At 57.4% G+C, this 19,680-nt stretch overlaps 2 protein-coding genes across 5 annotated transcripts in view; one reads left to right on the forward strand and one right to left on the reverse strand.

Annotated features, from left to right (window-relative positions):
* Positions 1-790: 790 nt before the first annotated feature.
* Positions 791-9,388, forward strand: LOC141928671 (sodium/nucleoside cotransporter 2-like). The gene is made up of 17 exons (XM_074837284.1): positions 791-859; positions 932-1,026; positions 1,460-1,551; positions 2,000-2,189; positions 2,534-2,675; positions 3,474-3,587; positions 3,981-4,058; positions 4,432-4,512; positions 4,849-4,929; positions 5,072-5,197; positions 6,450-6,580; positions 6,788-6,956; positions 7,119-7,316; positions 7,761-7,842; positions 8,358-8,456; positions 8,886-8,997; positions 9,091-9,388. The coding sequence occupies exons 1-17, from the start codon at positions 791-793 to the stop codon at positions 9,212-9,214; spliced, it is 1,983 nt and encodes a 660-aa protein (XP_074693385.1). The 3' UTR covers positions 9,215-9,388.
* Positions 9,389-9,723: 335 nt separating this feature from the next.
* Positions 9,724-19,680, reverse strand: part of ALPK3 (alpha kinase 3) — a 35,125-nt gene continuing 25,168 nt past the window's right edge. For all 4 annotated transcript variants that reach the window (XM_074837269.1, XM_074837268.1, XM_074837271.1 and 1 more), the window contains 9 exons: positions 16,231-18,079; positions 15,268-15,415; positions 13,464-13,591; positions 13,155-13,190; positions 12,769-13,043; positions 12,327-12,415; positions 11,862-12,079; positions 11,616-11,664; positions 9,724-11,445 (listed from right to left, as the gene is read on the reverse strand). In XM_074837269.1, coding sequence (XP_074693370.1) covers positions 11,124-11,445; positions 11,616-11,664; positions 11,862-12,079; positions 12,327-12,415; positions 12,769-13,043; positions 13,155-13,190; positions 13,464-13,591; positions 15,268-15,415; positions 16,231-18,079 — 3,114 coding nt within the window. In that variant the 3' untranslated portion in view covers positions 9,724-11,123. The remainder of the gene's footprint in view (positions 11,446-11,615; positions 11,665-11,861; positions 12,080-12,326; positions 12,416-12,768; positions 13,044-13,154; positions 13,191-13,463; positions 13,592-15,267; positions 15,416-16,230; positions 18,080-19,680) is intronic.

A 19,680-nucleotide genomic window follows, 5' to 3' on the forward strand; every position in this document is an offset into this window, starting at 1 on the left:
TCTCCCTGCAGACCTCTACAACCCTTCTCCAAAGCAAGGACAACTCCCTACTCCCTCTGTCCTCACACAGAAGTGCTCCTACAGTCAATCACTGTCTTTTCTGTGACTTCTCTGCTCTTCCCTCATCCTTCTCCAGGTAGAGGAACCCGGAGGGTGTCCAAATGGGATGATCCGAGGGTTCCTGCCCTGGCATAACACTGGTTCTTCTGGCTTTGCTGGACCAGTTCTCCCAGTGTGATCCTCCTTTAGGAACAGTCCCCATGCAAACTACCACTTATTCCTACCCATTGCTCCTGCACTGTATTAGTTATTAACATGAAAGGACTTTCTTCCTTACCGTACTCAGTTGCACCAAGCCCTCCCAATGAGGGATGCAGCCCTATTTATTTTTCGCAAAATCCCACTTGCAAAGGGGCTCATGGAGGCCGGTGGCCACTGCCACCAACTTGGAGGAGGAGTACCTGCTCTCCCTGCTGCATCTAATCCCCTCCTGCAATTCCTTGGGAGCACAGAAGAGCAAAGACCTTCCCAGAGTGACAGGAGAACAAGGAAGTCGGCACACCAGCCCCATGGCTCGGGGACCTCATGGGATGGTCCCTTGATGTGCTGGTGCAGGAACTGCTCTGAACCCCTGCTGCAAAGGGCGTTCTCCTCTCAGAGACCCCCAAATTGAAAACTGGGGTTGGACATCCGTCCTTCCCAGAGGTGATCCTGTCTTTCTCTCCTCAGCCAGCGTTGGTCCCTCGTGGGGCTGTTTCTCTCATGCATTGAAGTTGCGGCGCTTCTGGAGATGGAAGAAAACCAGATAACCCTGGACAACCTTGAGAAGGGCGCGGATAACCCAGCTTTCAGCTCCGTGGTAAGTGTCCTCTTCCCCTCCCGTCAGGGTGCAGGAGCTGCTCAGGGTGCTCCAGCTAATGATGTTTTCCAGGGGGAGGAGAGAGTCTCTGAGGAATGTGATAGTCCACGTGGTGAGAGCAAAGAGGAGAAGAGAGGAAGGAAAGAGAGATTCTCCTCCTACTGCAGGTAGGATAGCCCCTGGAGATGTGTGTATGTGGGGTGTTTCCAGTGGTCATAGCAAGTCTGCAACCCTTGGGCCAGCGATTCTCCTGGAGCCATACTGCCCACACAGCAGGGACAGTGCCTGATGGCTTTGTGGGGTGACAGTGGCAGGTCTCTGTCCCCACAGCAGACACCCAGAGCAAGCCTGCACTCATGGTGCTTGGGCTGTTGGGGTGTGTGGTGGGGTCTCCCCTGCCATAACAGGCCAGCTTGCCCCTCCTCGGAGCACACAGCATTGCTGCTGGAGGCCACGGCACACCTACACCACCGTGCTGCTGCTGCACACACCCTCTGGGAGGCAACGGTCACGGCCTGGCTCCGTTGGGTTGGGTTGGGTTGGGCTGATCAGGATCCATCATCTGCACCACTCACGTCTCTGGCGTGTGACTCTCCCCAGGAAGGCCCTGCAGCCAGCATCCAAGGCAAAGCGCTTCTGCAAGGCTCACGCCAAGTTGTTGAGAAGGGTCGTACTGGGGCTCCTTGGAGTAGGTGAGGACTTCCCATCACTGAGACCCCATCTCCACATCCCTTTGGCTGGCCGTGCCTCCAGCCTCCCAGCACTGGGCATGGCCACCCATGTGGAGGTTGTATCTGCTCCCGCCAGCCCCACTGCCTGCCCGCTCCTTACCCCACCACTCCTGTCCATGAGGGCTACCTGCACCTCACTGTCCTCCTCCCCTTTCTCCACCTACCCCAAAGGTTTGCTGTGCCTCTTCCGCTCACTCCATGTGCCCCCAGACAGCGGAGGGGCTGTCACCAGTGAGCCTGGCTGCTGGGGTGGTGCTCCCTAAGTCCTCCTCACACACAGATGGGAACCTCAAGGGTGGCCTGGGAAGGACATTTGGAGGAAATGAACCTCACTGTTGGCCCTGGTTAGTGTTACGAATCCATGATCCTATGGCCCATATGTTTCTGACCCACAATGTGCCTTCTCCAGCCTACCTGTGCTACTTCATTGCGGCCTGTTGGCTCAACTTCCAGCGAGCCCTTGCCTTGGTGGTCATAACTGCTGTGGTTGTCTTCTTCGTCTGCTGGAGCCTCTTCAAGAAGCACTGTGGGGCAAAGGTATTGCTGCTCCTCAGCCCTGCTTGGAAATGCTTCCTAAAGTACTGGCCGTGGCTGAAATGGTGAGTCGGGAAAAGGCAGGGCCAGATCCCTCCCTGCACCAGGGTCCCCTCTCTCATGGCTGCCCTGCCAGCATGACCAACAGCCGGTGGCGTTGGGCACATGCCCTAGTGACGTGCAGGCACCTCATAAATGATGAGGCATGGCCCAGCCTGGGGACCACTTAAAAGCCATGGCAGAAACATCTTGCTGCTCTACCTCACCCCTCATTTGTGCCCAAGCCCCAGGTTTCTTCAGTTGCATGGACCCTATGGTGGCATCTCCCACATAATTTTCTCCTGCCCTTCATGAGCTGCTCTCCCCATGGGGACATCTGCTCTGTGACAGTCTGGGATTTCCTTTGCAGGCTGCTGGTGGTGGGCCACGTGGTAGGCCTGATCCCATGGCTGATTTTGGACTCCTCCAGAAATCCAGAGCAGCTCATCTCCTTAGCTGGCTTCTTCTTTTTAGTGCTGTTCCTGTTTGCCTGCTCCAAGCACCACGGTGCAGTAGGTGTTTCAGGTTTGACTTGGTCATTGGTGCCCTCACATGAGGTGGTCACCCAGCACTGGGGAACAAGTGCTTCCTTCCCACTGGCATCCCCTGATGGCCCATTGCTGGAGCTCCCTGGAGGAAGCAGAAGCCCAGCAGGGCTCCAGGGCAGAGCTGGGCACAGCCTGGAGAGCTGAGCTGGTCAGGTGGATGGAGCCCCAAAGCCACCGCACTGCCCTCCTTCCCACCGCTCAGCCCAGGGCTCCCCCATGGTGCCTCAGTCCTGTTTTCCATCATGTCCCTCATAGTGGGTGAGAGGCAGAGACTCAGGACCAGACCCACGCCTGAGCTTCAGGTGCCTGGGGGTGGAGGTTGGACCTGAGCTTCAGGTGCCCTGGGTGATGTGAGCAGAAGTGATTGAATTCCCAGTGGCTTCCAACCCAACTTGCTTCAATGTTTTGGGCAATCCCTCCACCTGCCTCCTCCAAAGGGTTAATGAACAGAAAGTTTTGATCTAGCAGGTCTGTACTACCAGTCAAACCATTAGAAGGTCTCTGTGCTCATCTCCTTCTGGTTGAGCCTGGCAGGTTATATTCCACCAGCCAGTTCCTGAGTCCCACCAACTCATCTTCCTCTATCACCAATCTACATTTGTGGGTTTCTATGGGACTTTCTTTATTAGTATCCCCATGACCCTCACCGAGGGCACAGTGTTTCCCATGCACAGCTGTCAAAGGGGTGGGAAGACAGAGAGGGAAATCTGCAGGCTTTGGTAAGGTCTCAGTCTCAGTCCCCGTTCTGCTCTTGGTCCCCAGGTGTACTGGAGAGCCATTTTCTTGGGCCTTGGCTTGGAGTTTTTATTTGGACTCATCGTCCTCCGAACAACCCCCGGCAACCAAGCTTTCCAGTGGCTGGGTGACCAGGTCCAGGTACTGCATCTGCTCACGCCATCCTGTGCTTGTGCCATCCATGTAGCCCCTCCTGGGATCAGCAAGAAGAGCAGAGGGTGGCATGGGGTGGAGAAGCTGCAGGGACTGCACGCTCACAAATGTTTTTGTTTGGGACTGGAGAACAGGCAGCTCTTTCCTGGGTTTCTGCAGCAGCCCAGACACTTCGGTGTGGCTCCCTTGCAGGCTGGAGCAGTGCCCTGTGGCTTGGAGACAGCCCACCAGTGTCCCCAGCTTAGGTTTCAGAGGGTCATTCTCTGGAGGGGTAGTGAAGTGAGCTGTGGGGTTGGGGGCACTTCTACTAGGTAGAAGTGAGATGTCAGGGAAGGAGCCAATGGAGATCTCCGTCCTACCATGGAACTTCTCCACCTGCAGTTCTTCCTGGGCTACACCACAGCTGGCTCCAGCTTCGTCTTTGGGAACACGCTCATTGAAGAAGTCTTTGCCTTTCAGGTCAGCTTGGGGAATGGGGTATGGGGAGGGAGAGGTAGAGCCTGGTTTTCTTTTGGTCTGGCTGCCTTGCTGGCTCCTGGAGAGCACCAAGCTAAACACAGAGTTTTGCTGCAGCAGAGCTCAGCCACCTCAAGGATGGGTGTCCCTCAGCTTTGTACCCACCCATGAGCCACCTCAGTGCCATGGGGGATTTGCGCTAGACCCTGCCTCTCCTGCCAGCCCGGTCCAGTGTTGTGGCACCCCAGTAGCATGGACTGGCTGTGCAATACCACGCCATGCCCAGCTCATGGGGCAGGGAGGCTTGGTCCCCGAGTGTACTTAGATGTGTTGCTCAGCTCTCCTTTAACCCCGTGCCCTGGTGCCTTGCCTGCAGACTCTGCCCATCGTTGTTTTCTTCAGTTGTGTGATGTCCATCCTCTATTACCTCGGTGTCATGCAGTGGCTCATTGTCAAGGTAGGGCCTCATACCTGGCTCTGGGGTGGTGATGGAAAGGAGAAGAACCTGGTGGGTTCTCTATCTATTATGATCAGCTGATGGATGTCCTAGGAAAATTGACATGGCACTAATTTGGGGTGATTTGTCCTGCTTAAAAGAATAGGCACAAACTCCTTCTTTCTTGCATGTCCTCCTGAGAAAGCCCAACCCCGGAGCTGATGTTGCTACCTGGTCTGTGGGCGCTTCCCAAGATCACCTCTGTGCAGCTTGAGGGCCAAACAGTGCCCTGCTTCATGGGGTGAGTGGCAGGGTGCCGGGAGCCTTTGTGAACATGGTGGTCTTGTCTTTCCCCAGATCTCCTGGCTGCTTCAGGTCTCGATGGGCACCACTCCTGCTGAGACCCTGAGTGTGGCGGGGAACATTTTTGTGGGACAGGTAAGGTCCTGGGCAGGAGGTCCAGCTCCTCAGCCCTTGCAGCTGAGCCTGCCCTGAAGGAAGGGACTTCTCCTCCCTTCCCAGGAGACCTGTGGCCCTGCGTAGCCCTGTCTCAAGGACAACAGGGTTTTCTCTCTCGCAGACCGAAGCCCCACTGCTCGTCCGCCCATACCTTGCAGACATGACCCGTTCAGAAATCCATGCGGTGATGACTGGTGGATTTTCTACTATTGCAGGCAGCGTGATGGGTGCCTACATATCCTTTGGGGTGAGTGCATGAGCAGATGTATGCCACGTGCTCCCTGCTATGGGGTCCTGACACACGAGAACTGCCCTGGACTGGTAGGTGAGGGAAGACCCTCAGCAGATGTCCTGTGGTCGCCTTCCATAAGCAGGAGGAGGGCAGGGTGCCTCCATGGACAGCCTCAGCTCCGCTGGCCTGGCCAGAACCCCAGAGCCCTTCCAGGTAGAAGGCCCTGCCGTGGGACCCTCACTGCACGTCCTTGCACAGTGCGCGGGGCAAATCTCCCTGAATCATGGGATAATTTAGCCTGGAAGGACCCTCTGGGGGTCTCTGACCCACTCTCCTGCCCAAATGAGGTGACAACAAAGCCCAAGGGGATGCCCAGGGCCTTGTCCAGGTTGGTGGTGAACATCCCCAGGGATGAGGATCTCCCCCCACCTCTCCAGTCCACCCCACAGGTGCCTCGGTCATGCGGAACAATTTTTTCCTTATATCCAACTGGAATTTTCCCACTGAAACTGTGCCATTGCTTCTCACCCTTTCGCTGGGCACCTCTGTGCAGTGTCTTCCCTCCAACGCCCATTTAAGTAGTCGGGAAGAGCAACTACACCCGCCCCCCCCCCAGCCCTCTTTTCTCTCAGCTGAACAAGCCCCACTCCTCCAGCATGGCCTTGACGGTCCTGTGCCCTGACCCCGCCAGGGACGCCCTCTCCAGTTCATCAGTGTCTCAGCCCTGGACACGGTGTCCAGACGTGGCCTCATCAGTGCTCTGTAATGGGGCATAAACCTTCCCCTCGACCTGCTGGCTGAGCTCCTGCTATTTAAACATTAATTAGTCTCCTTAAATGGGGAGCCAAGGGTGAAAGGTCAGAGAAAGGAGACGTCACTCAGCAGGCAGGGGAGGAGTGAGACTGGGAGCTTGGCTCTTCGTCAGCACGTAGAAGTTTGCAATGTTGCACAACCTATTGCTTTGATATTGATAAAAAGGGACAAGAATCATCATGATTAGGTCAAACAGCAGGAAAGATTATCACCTCTGAGGCTGCCGTCGCTGCAGCTCCAGCAATGCCTCCACCCAGGTGAGCTGCCCTACGTGCTGCAGCCAGCTGAGATGGGAAAAACGAGATATTTTTCCCACCCTGAGCAAACAGAGAGCCCTGAACTGCTCCGAGCATCTCTGGCTGATGCCAGCCACGTGCTGGGCTGCCCTGAGGTGGCACGTCACGGGACGCAGCCTTGCACAGAGGTGCCTAAGCCCACGGTCTGCACGTTGCAGATAGATGCAGCATCACTGATCGCAGCCTCCGTGATGGCTGCACCCTGCGCCCTCGCCATGTCCAAACTCGTCTACCCTGAAGTGGAAGAGTCCAAGTTCAAGGACAAAGCAAGCATCCACCTCTCCAGTGGGTGAGTGTGAGAAGGGGGATGGTGGAGCGGGGCTGCCTGTGTCCTGCCAGCGCGGGGAAGCCATGGGGGCAATCTGAGGGGGATGAGCGGCCATTGCGGGTGACCTGAGGTTGGGAGAGCCTGTGGGGTGCAGATCGTGGGGTGAGAGCGGGCCTTGCACAGGGGGTGCCCAGCCACACGAGCCCACCGGGGTCTTTTTTCACACAGGGAAGAGCGGAACATCCTGGAAGCTGCGAGCAACGGGGCTGCTGCCTCCGTGGGGCTCGTGGCCAACATTGCGGCCAACCTCATTGCCTTCTTGGCGATGCTGGAGTTCATCAACGCTGCCCTGCGCTGGTTCGGGGAGATGGTAGACATCGAGGGGCTCTCCTTCCAGGTACCCCTGAGGGCAGCCCCACGGTCTGGGCTGCCAGATCCTGCATCCCCCACTGCCAAGCCCCTTGCTGGGTGTTTGGCAAATGCTGGCAGCAGGTGTCCAAGCTGGGGGCTATGCAGCTGGCCAGCTCTGAGCTGCTCCCTTCTGGGATGCTTTTCCCAGGTCATCTGCTCCTACGTCCTCATGCCCGTGGCCTTTCTCATGGGAGCAAACTGGGCAGACTCGCCGCTGGTGGCCGAGCTCTTGGGGATCAAGATCTTCCTGAACGAGTTTGTGGCATACCAGCAGCTGGCCACATACAAGAAGAACCGTCTGTCGGGCCTGGAGGAGTGGGACGGGAGCCGGAAGCAGTGGATATCTGTGAGGGGCACCTGGCAGGGATGGCGCCAGCTGAAATGGGGCATGGGATGTGGCCAGGCAGACGGGTGGTGGGCGGGCAGGGGGATGACACTGTTGGGGTGGGAGGGCACCCATGGCCAACTAGACTTGAATGTTTGCTAACTGCTGGGTACGGGGTCATCCTGAAGGAGTCAGTGAAGCCCTTTCCCATTCCCCCTGCTCCTTGGTGGGACAGACCATGATGCTACAGGGCCCCCTGTCCCCCCAGCCCAGCCTCTCCCAGGGGCAAGCTGCCTACCCCTGCAACCTCGCTCCCAAAAATAGCTGAAGGAGAAAGGGTTGGGATAGGGGAATTATCTCCATCATGTCTGGGTGGACTGGGAGCTACGACATGGTGCTCAGCACTGGGTGCTCTGGGGCTGCTCCTGGGCGGAGGTGACCATCCCCTGATGCTGTGCCCTCCAGGAGCGATCCGAGATCATTGCCACCTTTGCACTTTGTGGATTCGCCAACCTCAGCTCCATCGGGATCATGCTCGGAGGCCTGGGTGAGTGTGACCCATGTCCTGGGTACCTGGGCATGATGCAGGGGGATTCTGGCCCCAGGGAGCAAGGGCTCAGCTGGGGCAGGAGCTATTTGCTGCCCCCAAGCCTCCATGTTCGGTCTCTGCCGGCACACAGGTAAGAAACAGGATCTGCATGAGGGTAGAGGGATGATTTTGCACTGCACCCACAGGCAAGAGCATGTGCATGTCCCACAAGCCCAGCAACAGGACAAAGGGCAGAGAGTCCAGTGCTGAGAGCTCCCAGGGCTCTGGCTGATCACCCATGGGCGCAGGGCGGGCAGAGCGCTCTGCCAGCACCCACCACTGCCAGGACAGGCAGACAGCACGATGGGTGCTGGCTGGGATCACCATGTTCCCCAGACATCAGGGGTTGGGGTGGGCAGGGCACTGTGTGGCAGAGCCAGCTGGGGACCTGGGACACGTCCCTCTGTCCCCAGCCTGGGGTAGAGCCAGAGCAAGGATCTGACTCGCCCCTGTCTCTGTTTTGCCCCCCACAGCCTCCATGGTACCCGAGCGCAAGGGTGACTTGGCCTCCATCGTGCTGCGAGCCCTGCTCACTGGCATCTGTGTCTCCATGCTCAACGCCTGTCTGGCAGGTAAGTCCCTGCCCCCCACCAGCGGGGCCAGAAAGAAGCAGGGAGAGACAGGCAAAGGGCTGAAGACCCCTATAAATGCAGGTGCAGGGGTGGGGATGGCTGGCCTGTCCTCCCCATGGCTCTGCCAAGGCCTCCAAACCCTCTGCTTTCCCCTCATGGTTTTGCCAGGGGCTGCCCAAGCCCAAGGGCTCTGCTGGGGCCCCTCATCCTCATCTAGGCTGGGATGGGGACAGCTCAAGGGCAGCTTCTGGGGCACTGCAAGGAGTTCCCTGGGGTCACTGCTGCAGCCGTCTCAGGGGCGAGGGGGGACAGTGCATGGGACCTGCAAGCGCCGTCCCAGGTACAGGATTTGCAAGCAAGTGTGCTCGGGGTATGGGATTTGCATGCATGGTCCCTCAAGAGCCCCAACCAGGAGACCTTGTCCCCCAGGTCTCCTGCATGTGCCAACAGAGGTGGGTGACTGCGTGACCTTCCTCCGCACCGCCAACTTCAGCTCTACCAGCTACACCATGTACACGTGCTGCAAGCAGCTCTTCGCCAGGTGGGTGGGAAGGGCCCCCGAGCCCTGTGGTCCTGCCCGGGGATCCAGGTGGTGGGATCTAGGCTCATCCTGACCATACTTCTCTCCTTCCAGCTCAGTGCTCGCCAACGGGACGCTCTCCTTCACGGGAGCCTGGGCTGGCCTGGCGGAGAGCGTGCTGTGCCTGACGCAGTGCTGCGGGCACTACAACCACACGTCCTGCACGGGGACAACCTAGAAACATACAGGCAGCTGCCCGCTCCAGGGGCAAGGGCCTGGGAACACCAGGGTCTGTGAGGCCTGGGCCCAAACACAGAAAAAACCCCAGCAGAGACCTGTGCGTTCAGTCTTCTCCGCTCCAGGGATGACAGCCAGCCACGTGCACCTTGCAACCCGCACCCTTAGATGCTGGACCCGCAGACACACGGGAACTACTCCTAAATAAATCATAGAAATCCCCGTGTGCTTGCCCTGAGCCCCACTCTGGCCCCTGGCCGTGGCTGCCCCACCCAGGATGAGGTGTTTGCCCAGGCTGCACCCTGCCACCGCAGCTGCCGGAGCCAGTGTTCGCTGCAGCCCAGCCTCCACCAGCTGCCAGCTTTGGGGGCTGGCCCCAGGCACCCTCTTCTCCCCCCTGGGGTGTGGATGGGGGTAAAGCCATTACTTGAAGACGTTTCCTTCCCCCGAACACAAAGCCACCCCATCCTGCTGTGCTTGGGTGCATCTTTTTGACAGAGACCACAGCGCTGGGGACCAGGCCAGTCCTTCTGGCTTTATTGCACTCCAGAGCACCCCTTCGCCAAGGTGGCCACGTTATGTACATCATCATTTTACAATGACCCAACAACAAAGCATGAGGACCCCAGAGCATGGTGCACTCCCAGCCCGGTCCCTTCCCTCCTCTGCCAGGCTGCACCGAGCCACCGTTCTGGGCACCAGCCTGCAGGGTGGCGCCGCTGGCACCTGGCCCTGTCCTCCACAGCCCCAGGGAGGGTGAAGCTCTGTGGCCAGCAGAAGTGGGCAGCACAGGGGCTCTCGGCAAGCCTTGCTGCCCACGGCCATGCTCTGCCGTCCTCCGCGCCCCGAAGCGAGCTGATGGGCACAAGGGAGGCTTGATGCTACAGAGGGTGCTGCACCTTCCAGCACAGAGGGCTCTGGAGCGGGTGCTGCGAGCTGCCACCGGAGCAGGGCCTGTGCCAAGCAGGAGATGGCAACCAAGCGTGAGCTGTGGGGCTGGGCAGGGCCTATGGGGTCTGTGTTGGGCAGGTAGGCGAGGGGGGTGCAAGTCCTGTGGGCTGGACACCCATGTGCTGAAGCAGCACCTGTCACGGAGGGGAGGTGTCCCCTGCACCCCGCTCCCGGGTGCCCCGTGTGAGGTAGAGCATCTTTGCTGTGGCGCCAGCCGGCACCTATAGCAGCACTGCTGCCCTCAGCGTCAGCCCGGCAAGGGCGTGGGAGGGACACCCTGGGGCACAGGGCGGGCCATGAGGGCAGGGGGGCAAAATGCCAGCGCCCTTCCAGGGGACTGGCCTGCACCCCAGAGCCCCACAGAATAGCAGCAGGACCCCTGCAGCTCGCCCCTAAACCCCTCTGCAGAAAAACCTTGTAAATCACAGTGTGCCAGGGCAAATGAGCCCACCTGGGCGCTGCTGGGTTCACATCCTTGGCACAGAGCTCTGGCAGGGCTTGGCACGGTCGCTTTACAGAGGACACAAAGAAGGACGTGAGGTGCTGGGAGCCAGGAGGGCAGCCCGGAATCCCAGTTTGCTCAGGGAAACCAAGCAGGGGGCACAGTGCCTGCAAAGCCTGAGGGAGCAGGTCTGACAGCCCCTGCCTTAAGGAAGGCAGACAGGAGAGTCGAGAGAGGAAAGCTGAGCCTGAACATGGAGGGGCACATGGCCCCACCGGCTCCACCACCAGCAGCAGCTCTTGTAGAGGTATTGGCGAGGGGATCCACGCTGCCTGCGGCTCACAGCCCCCCGACCCAGCCGAGCCGCTCACACTAGCACACACTACACAAGGCAAGGGCTGCGGGCCAGGGTGGGAGCCAGAGGGAGGAGAGCGGGGCGGCAGCGGCCACTGCTGAGCTCTCCCCTCCCCAGCCTGGCCGCATGCTGCCTCCGGGAAGCTCAGGCTGGGGTCCTGGGCTACTGAGGGCAGCCAGACCTGCTGCTCTCTCCTGATCCAGGTTTGGAGGCTGCCAGGGCCTCCCCTGTTTCTGCAGCTCTCCGGGAGCTCTTGGGGCTCACGGCAGCTTTGCGGGTACCCTGGGGACTTGCCAAGCCCTTCTTCTGCAGCTGGGGGCTGGACTGGGCAGATTTCCTACCCATGGAGGGGCTTCTGGAGCCCTTGGGCTTGGCTGGCTCCAGCGTCTTCAGGCCCAGGATGCTGCAGTAACGGTTACACTGGTGAGCAGCCACGAATTGCTCCAGCAGGGAGGGGAAGCAGCTTTCCTTCAGGCCCTGGTACCTGCCAACAGAGCCATCCTCAGTCCCTGCTTCACACCAGGAGACATCCCACTGGAGCAGGGAGCCGAGGACAGAGCCCAGCCACCCTCACCACCACGGCCCCTCGCCACATGAGCGGTGGAGCTGGGGCCAGCCAGGGCCACCCTGCACCAGCAGCACAGGGCCACTCACCCTTTCAGGTTGGTAGCGATCCGCACGTTGGTCAGCTTCCAGCCCACTCCTGCAATGAAAGGGAAGACAACCAGGCTCTGCCCAGAGATGGATGGGCACCAGCACCAAGGGCAGGTCATTGCCCTGTGAGCTGGGCTCCACAGCATGTGGGGAAAGAGGTGGGAGGGCAAAGCTGGGGCTTCTCCTCCTCTTTTCACAGGCCAGAGTGGTGAGGAGTCACGGGAATCAGACAGGAGATCCCTTTACCTTCCATGTCAGTCACGAGGATGTTTCCATTTGTCCACTGGTAGACCCAATGCTGGAAGGTGCAGCATTTGAGCACGATCTCTGAGGTGCCTCGTGCCATCAAGCTGCCATCTCTCTCAGTGACACAGTACTGCTCACAGGGCCCGCCCAGGTCCTCCTCCATCGTGGCATAAGGGATGTTGTTGGCCGGTCGGTAAATCAGGTACACAGGAATTATCCTGCATGGGAGCGCGCAGACGGGGTCAGCACCAGCTGGTGAGCTCTCCCACCGCAGCACGTGGAGATTCACACCACGGTCTGCAACCCTGGCTTCTGCCTGCCCCCCCAGTATCCCTTCAGTTTGAGGGTGGGAGAAGAGCGTGGCTGCCCTTCGGGATGTCCTCAGCACCAATGGGGAACTCTCCCACCACCCCCAGGATGCTCTGCTGGGATGTCAACCCAACAGAGCTGCAGCACCTTACTTACTCGGGCACCGCTCCAAAATCAGGGACGGCTCGGGCCTCAGCAGCAAAGATCTTGCAGTACTCACGGCTGGAGTTCTGGATTTTACATTCCTGGAGATGCAAACAGAACAGTCAGGGACTTGTCCCGTCTTGCGCCAACGCCTCCCTGGGACCCCCCGCCCGGCCAGGCATCCCCTGGGACCACTGCCAGTTGCTTCCCTATCCTGGTGGTTAAAGGACAGTGACAGGAAAGCTCCAAGCTGTTCCATGTTGCTCAGAGAGGAGAGCTGAAGCCAAGAATAACAAGGACATTGCCAACCCACTGGAACATGGCTCGACCCCTCCAGAGCATTCAGAAAGTGGAAGGAAATGAAGAAAGTGGGCACAGGGCTGGGGCCCATGGCACAGACTGACAGGGAAGGTGTGGGGGAGACAGGCGGAGGGTGTCCCACAAGGATGCCCACCTGGATGGTGATGTCGTAGTTCTTCTCGATGAGGCTGTTCTCATTCTTGGTCCCAAAGACAATGAAATTGTGCACTTTGATGACGCAGGTGCAGCCAGACTCAAAGATGGGCTCCAGGCCGTAGATGGCTCTGGCACGGCAGGCTTTACGCAGGAAACCAGCACCCACTTCCACGTCCTCGCTCACCACACGCCCGAAGAGCTTATCCCCCCAGTAGCCTGCGTCAGCCAAACCCTTCGCGAACACCATGGGCGTCATCTCAATCTCCTCTCCAACTGGTGGAGGGAAGAGTTTGTGAGGGGGGACAACAGGGGCACGTCCTGCCCCCACCACAGAGCTGCCTGCCCCCCGCACAGCAAGGGGCAGCAGTTGCATGTCACCCTTACCTTCGATCTCTTCCCGCAAGATAAATCCCGACAGCACTAGAGGAGACAGAAAGCAAAGAGGTGTCAAGGTCCTGCCAGGATCCCACCCTGCCCCATGCACTTCCACACCAAGGGGCAGCAAAGGAGGATGGTGTGAATTGCTCCTAACTGAGCACATGGAGGCAGATGCACCTCACAGAGGTGGTGTTAGGGGCTGTGCGAGGCTCCCCCTCCACAGGCTGGTACCAAGCCCTCTCCGCAGTTCGCCACGCCACCCCTTGGCACACCTGGGCAGCTGGGAGAGCTGCCAGGCTGCTGAGGGCTCCTCACCTTCTGGGCTGAGCAGGAAATCGGTGCAGTCGGTGCCATACTCGTTACTGATCACGCACCGGTAGACCCCGCAGTCCTTCTGGGACGCCTGCACAAGAGCCAAAGCTGCCTGGCCCTCATCACCAGCACTGGAAGAAACCAGAAATGGCTTTAAAATGGACATTAGTAAAAAATGTTTCCCAGAAAGAGTGGTCAGAGAGTGGAATACGCTGCCCAGGGAGGGGGTGGAGTCCCCATCCCTGGGTGTGTTTAAGGGTCGTTTGGATGAGCTGTTGGGGGATGTGGGGTAGGGGAGAACTTTGTAGAGTCGGGCTGAGGGTTGGACTCGATGATCCCGAGGGGCTTTTCCAACCTGAAGGATTCTGTGACTCTATGAAACTGGAGCATGGCCTCAGCCCCACACAACGCGTGGGGGTACACAGGATCCCTGGGACAGGCACTGCAGGAGGGCACCGTGCTGCCCTTGGAGGGCTGGAAGAGGGCTACAAAGGAAGCCACCCCAAGGGCATCCTAGTTGTGCCCCTGGCACCTCGTGGCACCAGGAGTCCTGCCCTGCAGTTTGTACTCACAGAAATGCTCAACTTCCAGGAAAGCCCTATAAAATCTGTCCGGGATTGGGCTACAGACTGATAAAGGTACTTGCCTCTGAGTGTGGCTGGGCCAGGGCTGTGCTTGAGCTAACAGACCTGCATCTGGACGGGATGGCTGGAAGCTGAACAGCCACATTTCCAGCTGTTCCCAAGTGAGGGCAGACACCACTCCCCATCCTGCAGCCTGCCCCTCTCCAAGGGGCTGGCAAAGCACAAGCTCTGTATCAGTGGGCTGCCAGTCCTCTCCAGTCTGCAGCACCAAGCTTTGGGCTGGCAGTTCCTCTAGCCCCGGTGGCAACACACCCAGCAGACAGGTCTCCACAAGAACCAAAGGCCTGTTTCTGCCCCATATGGCCAGCACGAACCAGCAAGCAGATGACAGGCTACAGATGGGAGAGGTGGGACTGTCATCCTGAGACCTGCTGGCTGAGCAGGCTCTGCCCTGGTCAGCTACAAGGCAATGGCCACTCCTGGCCCATCTGTCCCAGCTCAAATATCTGCTGTAGGAGATCGTTTCTGCCCCAGAAGCACCTCTTTCTGCCTGCATGTTATAAAAGGGGCCCAAGAGACGCTCAAAGGCATCAGGCAAATCCTATCCAATGTGGATGATGTTCCCACACAAGCTCCCTTGGGCTTGAGAACAAGTTGCTCTCCATAAGGCACCCAAAGGAGCATCCAGGATACAAGAAGCCACCCAGCTGTCTGGACATGCCCTCCCTGTGCAAGGGCGGTACCAAGGGATAGAGAGGGCACAGCCAGAGCTGCTTTTTCCCTGTTGGTGCTTGCCAGTGGTGGCTGCACAGGAGCGCCTGCTCAGGTGCAGTGTGCCACACCCTCACATGTATCACTTGGGGTCCCAGTTTTGCAGCTCACACCCAGCTCTCAAACTCTGAGGTGGGCACAGCACCTTCCCTGCCCTCCCCAAGGTTTGGGTTCAGCCCCTGCCCTCCCCAGGGCTCTGCTACTCAAAGCATCAGCCCTTAAGCCAGGCTCAGGATAGAGTGTCAGCAGGACAAATTTGGCAGCAATGGCCCATCTGGGTGATCCCTCCCTCCCTGGGCACCAAGAAGATAAAGTTCACAACATGCAGTGAGCTTCCCATGCAGCCTTAACAGAAGAGGCACCTCCACCCCAGTAAACGCAAGGAGCTGGATTTAACACACCAACCCCGGGCTATGCACAAGGACTGCAACAAAGTGGAGCTGGCCGGTTACCTCCTTTGGGCTTCTGCTACAGGGATCTCGTCCTTGTACCACATCAGCTTAGAATCGCTCAAAATATTGAAGAACTGGCACCAAAGTTTCAGGTTTCCTGATGCATCGGAAAATTGTTCTGCCCTGATCTTACGAATCACCTGTGGAGCTAAGGACAGGGTGAAAAGAGATCGAAGGTGAGACACGCAGTGCTGGCTGCAGCTCCAGGGACAGGCCAGCCTGCCCCAGTGCTGCTGCTCAGGACTTTGGTGTTGGGTATCTTGGGTATCTCAGCACAGCCTGGTGTAACATCACCTTCCCCGGGAAGGCCTCAGAGCTCCGCTTGGATAAATACAGGGGGATACAAGTGACACTAATTCATCCAACAGTGCAGCACTGCAATACCTAGTGGGGCTCAGCCAGAGGCAACGCAGAAAAACTCTATGCAATGTTGGAGGAAACATTTATCTACTGAAGTAGGGATTTATCAAGGTTACCCTTACTTTTGCAAGAGTGCTGATTTCTGTGAGGGTGTCACATGGCTCCCACAAGCACTTCAACACCAGGATTATGACTTTTCTAATTCAGTGCCACGAGGGATCAAATCAGTATTGACCATGGAGGTTGAAGAGGAGCGTGCACCCCACTGATGTCCACTGGACCCCTAACCAGCACGAGGAACAGTGAGGACCAGGACACAGAGACCAAGAACAAAAGGATTGTGTGATTCCTTTGGCCAGGGAAGTCCAGGCTGTAGAGACAGCCAGTCTCAGTGCTGCTGCCTCTTGTGTTCTTCTGCCCTCCCTGCACTAGGGAAGTCTTGGGGCAGACTTTTGGCTTTCACATGGCCAAAGGGCGATGCTGAAAACCCTGCAAATGCAGAAAAATCACATGGTCCCAGCTAACTATCACCATCTCAGTTGGCCAGGCTTCCTTTATAGGCAACAAGGAAACATGCTTCATAGGGATTACCTCTTCCCTTACCTTTAAATGGGTTATTTGCTTTCTTGGACTCCGCTGGCTGTACTTCTGCCTTAGCATCTTCAGGGACCTCGTGGTCACCACTACTGTCACCTGTGGGCTCCTCATACAGCTTTGGAACCTCCAACGTGGCCATCTTCCTTGTGAGGGTTGGCGAGCGCTGTTCTGTGGGAGGGGATGGGGCCAGGGCAGGGGACTGCAACAGGGCCGCGTTCTTCCTGGATTGCCGTGGCGAAACGGTAGGACTTCTCACATGCCCTGAGCTCTCTGAAGTTTCCTTCTCTTCCTCCCCCGCCTGCTTGGTTTTTGGCAGGTATATTTTGCGCCGGGCCCCAGAAGCAAGCTCCTCTGGCGTGGCACAAGGAAGCACTGCCAGAGGGTCACCAGGGCTCTCTTTCTCAGGGCTTGCTGGAGGCAAATCAGAAATATTATCAGGAGGCTGCCCTGCTCCTGCTGCTGGCAGCATGGTGCCCACCACGATGGAGGGCACAGAGAGCTGGGGTGGCCCCTCCACCTCGGGAGCCACCCGGGTACGTCTCTTTGGTGGCACAGGCCTGCAAGCCAGCATCTCCTTGCTGGTAACGAATTCCTCATTAATCATGCCTGTGATCCGCCTAGATGTCCTGGGGGTCAGAGGCAAGTTCTCTGCTGTCTGGAAGAGCTGATTGTTTTGTACCTTTTCCAAAACTCTCCTTGAGGTGCGGGGGCTCAGGCCTGCAATGCCTATCTCTGGGACCATGACTTCCTCTGCATCAGGCTGCTCCTCATCCCTGGGGTCAGCGTCTTCTTTCGTGGCATCCTTACTGCTATCTGACATTTTTAAAAGCAGCAGCAGATAGTTCTTCAAGGAGGAAACTAGGTTTTTGTGCTGCATCTTTTCCTCCAAAGACATCTCCTGAGGTCTCTCGGGGCTAGGCAGGACCAGAGGCACTTGTGCCTGAACCTCAGCACCTCCTTCAAAAGCACCTGAAGATGCTGCTGGTACCTGGTGTGGAGCTGTAGTTGTTTGCTCTCCTCCTTCCTTCCCCCCAGGTCCCACAGCTGCTGGTTTGGCACTCTCCTCCCCTAATGTACTAGCTGAAAACTTCTCTCGCTGGGCAGATCCATCTGCCAATTTGACTTCCATTTCTCTGCTCGCAGGAGGCAGCAGCTGGGCTCCAGACAGGGCCTCTCCCGCTGTGGCCTCCATCTCTGGGGCACTGTGAGCTGCAGGCAGTGCCTCCCGAGCCACCGACATCCCTGCTGAAGGAGCGGGACACAGCTCTTCCTTGGCAAGTCGAACTGGAGCAGGAGCCAGCGTTTCAGTCTCCTCACGTCCCAAAGGTGCCCCTCCCAGCTCTCTGTGCACAGCCCCGGGAGACACTGCACTGCTCCCTCCTGCCTCTGCACCGGGATGGCTCCCGCACAGCTCTGCTCCTGCCTCTTTGTTCTTCCCATCCTTGACTACTGTCTGACGTGTGGTCTGCTCAAGAGGAGTGCTTTCTGCAGGCTCTGAAGGACTCAATTTCTTTAGCAATGGCTTTTCCTCACCTTGGCTTTTGGCCTCTTGATTTAACAGTCCTTGCTGAGTCTCTCTGCCCTCAAGAGAATGGGAATGTCCTTCTGCCTGCTTCCTAGAGGGAGGGTGCTCCTTGCTGGACTGCACATGCTCTGGAGAAGGTGCTGGTGGCTTTGGTGGCTCCTGAAGCCTCAGCCGAGGATTTGTCCTTTTCCCAGCCCCCCTGGTCTCCTGGCAGACAGGCATCTCTTTCCTGAGCTCCTCTAGCTTACTGGCTTGCTGACCAGTCTCTACAGTTGGACTGGACACTGGATGTTTTAGGTCACTAGCAGACTGTTCCACTGTTGCTGCCACCTAGTCAGAAAAACAAAACAGAAAATCAGCATAATTTTACTGCTTGGGTCTGCTCAGTGGTGCCCGTGGTCCAGCTGTACCATATGGCACTGCCCAGCATCTGCCTGAATCGTAAGTATTAACCTGGTATCACTGATACTCACTCATTCAGGGCCTCCTGGCTTCGTCATCATCTGACAGCAGTGAGTCCCACAGCCCCCTGTCATGCTGCACAAAACGTGGGGTTTTTTAATCAGCTCCAACTCTTCTGCCTTTCAATGCCTTGGTTGTGCACAAAGAGGCAGATCTGCCTCTCTACAACATTAAATGGCTTTTAATTAAGTCTTCTCCGACACAGCACCTTCCCAAGGAGGGAAACTTCCCCATTTTCACCAGCCGTTGCCGAGACCTCATATAATTTCCTTGCTCTTTTTTAAGACCCAGTGCTCCCCCTACACTATATCTGCAATCTCCACTCTGAGATGGGGCGATCGGCATGTCACACATTATCTGGATGAGGCTGCCCAAATGATTTATAGGGAAACTCTACACCATGACGTTATCTGCACTATTCAACCATCCTGTTTCTTTGACATTCGGGAAGCTCAAATGTTTCCGACTGCAGCTGCACACCAGCAGACGTTTCAACAAACTGCCCACTGTGACGGCTGAGCTTTATCCCGAGGAGATCTGGTGAAATCCTCCAGCCAAGGGGCACTATCTATTTTTGTAGGATAAGGCTCAGGGGAGGCAGCGATACTGCTGATATACTCTGTGCTCAGCCTGCAACATCAGGACAGTCCTGAACAATGGGAACAGGGCATGCACACAACAGGTTCCCCTTCCATCCCAGAGGATCTGCTGCTGAGGATTTTCTCCTGAGGTCTCCAACTTGAGCTTTAAGCCTCCAAAATGAGGTCCATGGGAAAGGAGGGCTGTGGCACTTAGCCCTTCCATTTTGTGCCACTTCAGCTTCATTTGAATGCTTGGAAAAACCAGGAAGGGTAATGCTGATCTCAGAGCAAGCTCTTCCCCAAGCAATTGTTATGACAATATGAATACCAGAGGACTGGGGTAGGAGGAGCAGCCTTAGTGGGGCTATTCCTGCACACAGAATTCATGTCTGCTTCCTTGGTAGACTCCAAAGGATGCCAAAGGCCAGGCAGTTTGTCTCCACACACAGGGCATGAAGAAATAGGGCCCCAGTTCACAGGGTCGCACAGGCACCCCCAGATGCCACATGTCCCTGTTGCTGTCCCCCTAAAGTCATGTCCCTCTCCTGCTTCAATGGGCTGAATGTCACAACACAGCATCCCAGTGCTCAGGCTTAAAAGATTTTAAGAGACAGACAGGCTTCATGCAGTGAAGCCTCCCCTGGGTTTTACCACAGTATTTGGTCCTCTGTGGCACAGAGAGATGGGGACGGACACAGCCCTGGTCCCTCTGCGCGGGGGCTGAGCAGCACAGTGCCCAGGGGGGCTGCAGGTGGACCTGGCTGGTGGTTCAGATGGATGCACAGAGGCAGCTCTGCGCAATGGTGCTGGTCAACAGGGACATCTCTTCGGCTGAAGAGAACTTGGGGCTCAGGGGGGATTTTCTTATCACTGGTGCACAAACTAAAG

Source organism: Strix aluco, chromosome 12 (genome assembly GCF_031877795.1).
Source record: "Strix aluco isolate bStrAlu1 chromosome 12, bStrAlu1.hap1, whole genome shotgun sequence".
Classification (NCBI taxonomy): domain Eukaryota; kingdom Metazoa; phylum Chordata; class Aves; order Strigiformes; family Strigidae; genus Strix; species Strix aluco.

Coding starts and splice junctions, on each gene's coding strand:
- LOC141928671 (XM_074837284.1), top strand. CDS start 791: ATGGAAGAAAACCAGATAACCCTGGACAACCTTGAGAAGGGCGCGGAT. Junction 4,513..4,848: donor TGCAGTGGCTCATTGTCAAG/GTAGGGCCTCAT, acceptor GTCTTTCCCCAG/ATCTCCTGGCTGCTTCAGGT. Junction 7,317..7,760: donor GCCGGAAGCAGTGGATATCT/GTGAGGGGCACC, acceptor TGTGCCCTCCAG/GAGCGATCCGAGATCATTGC.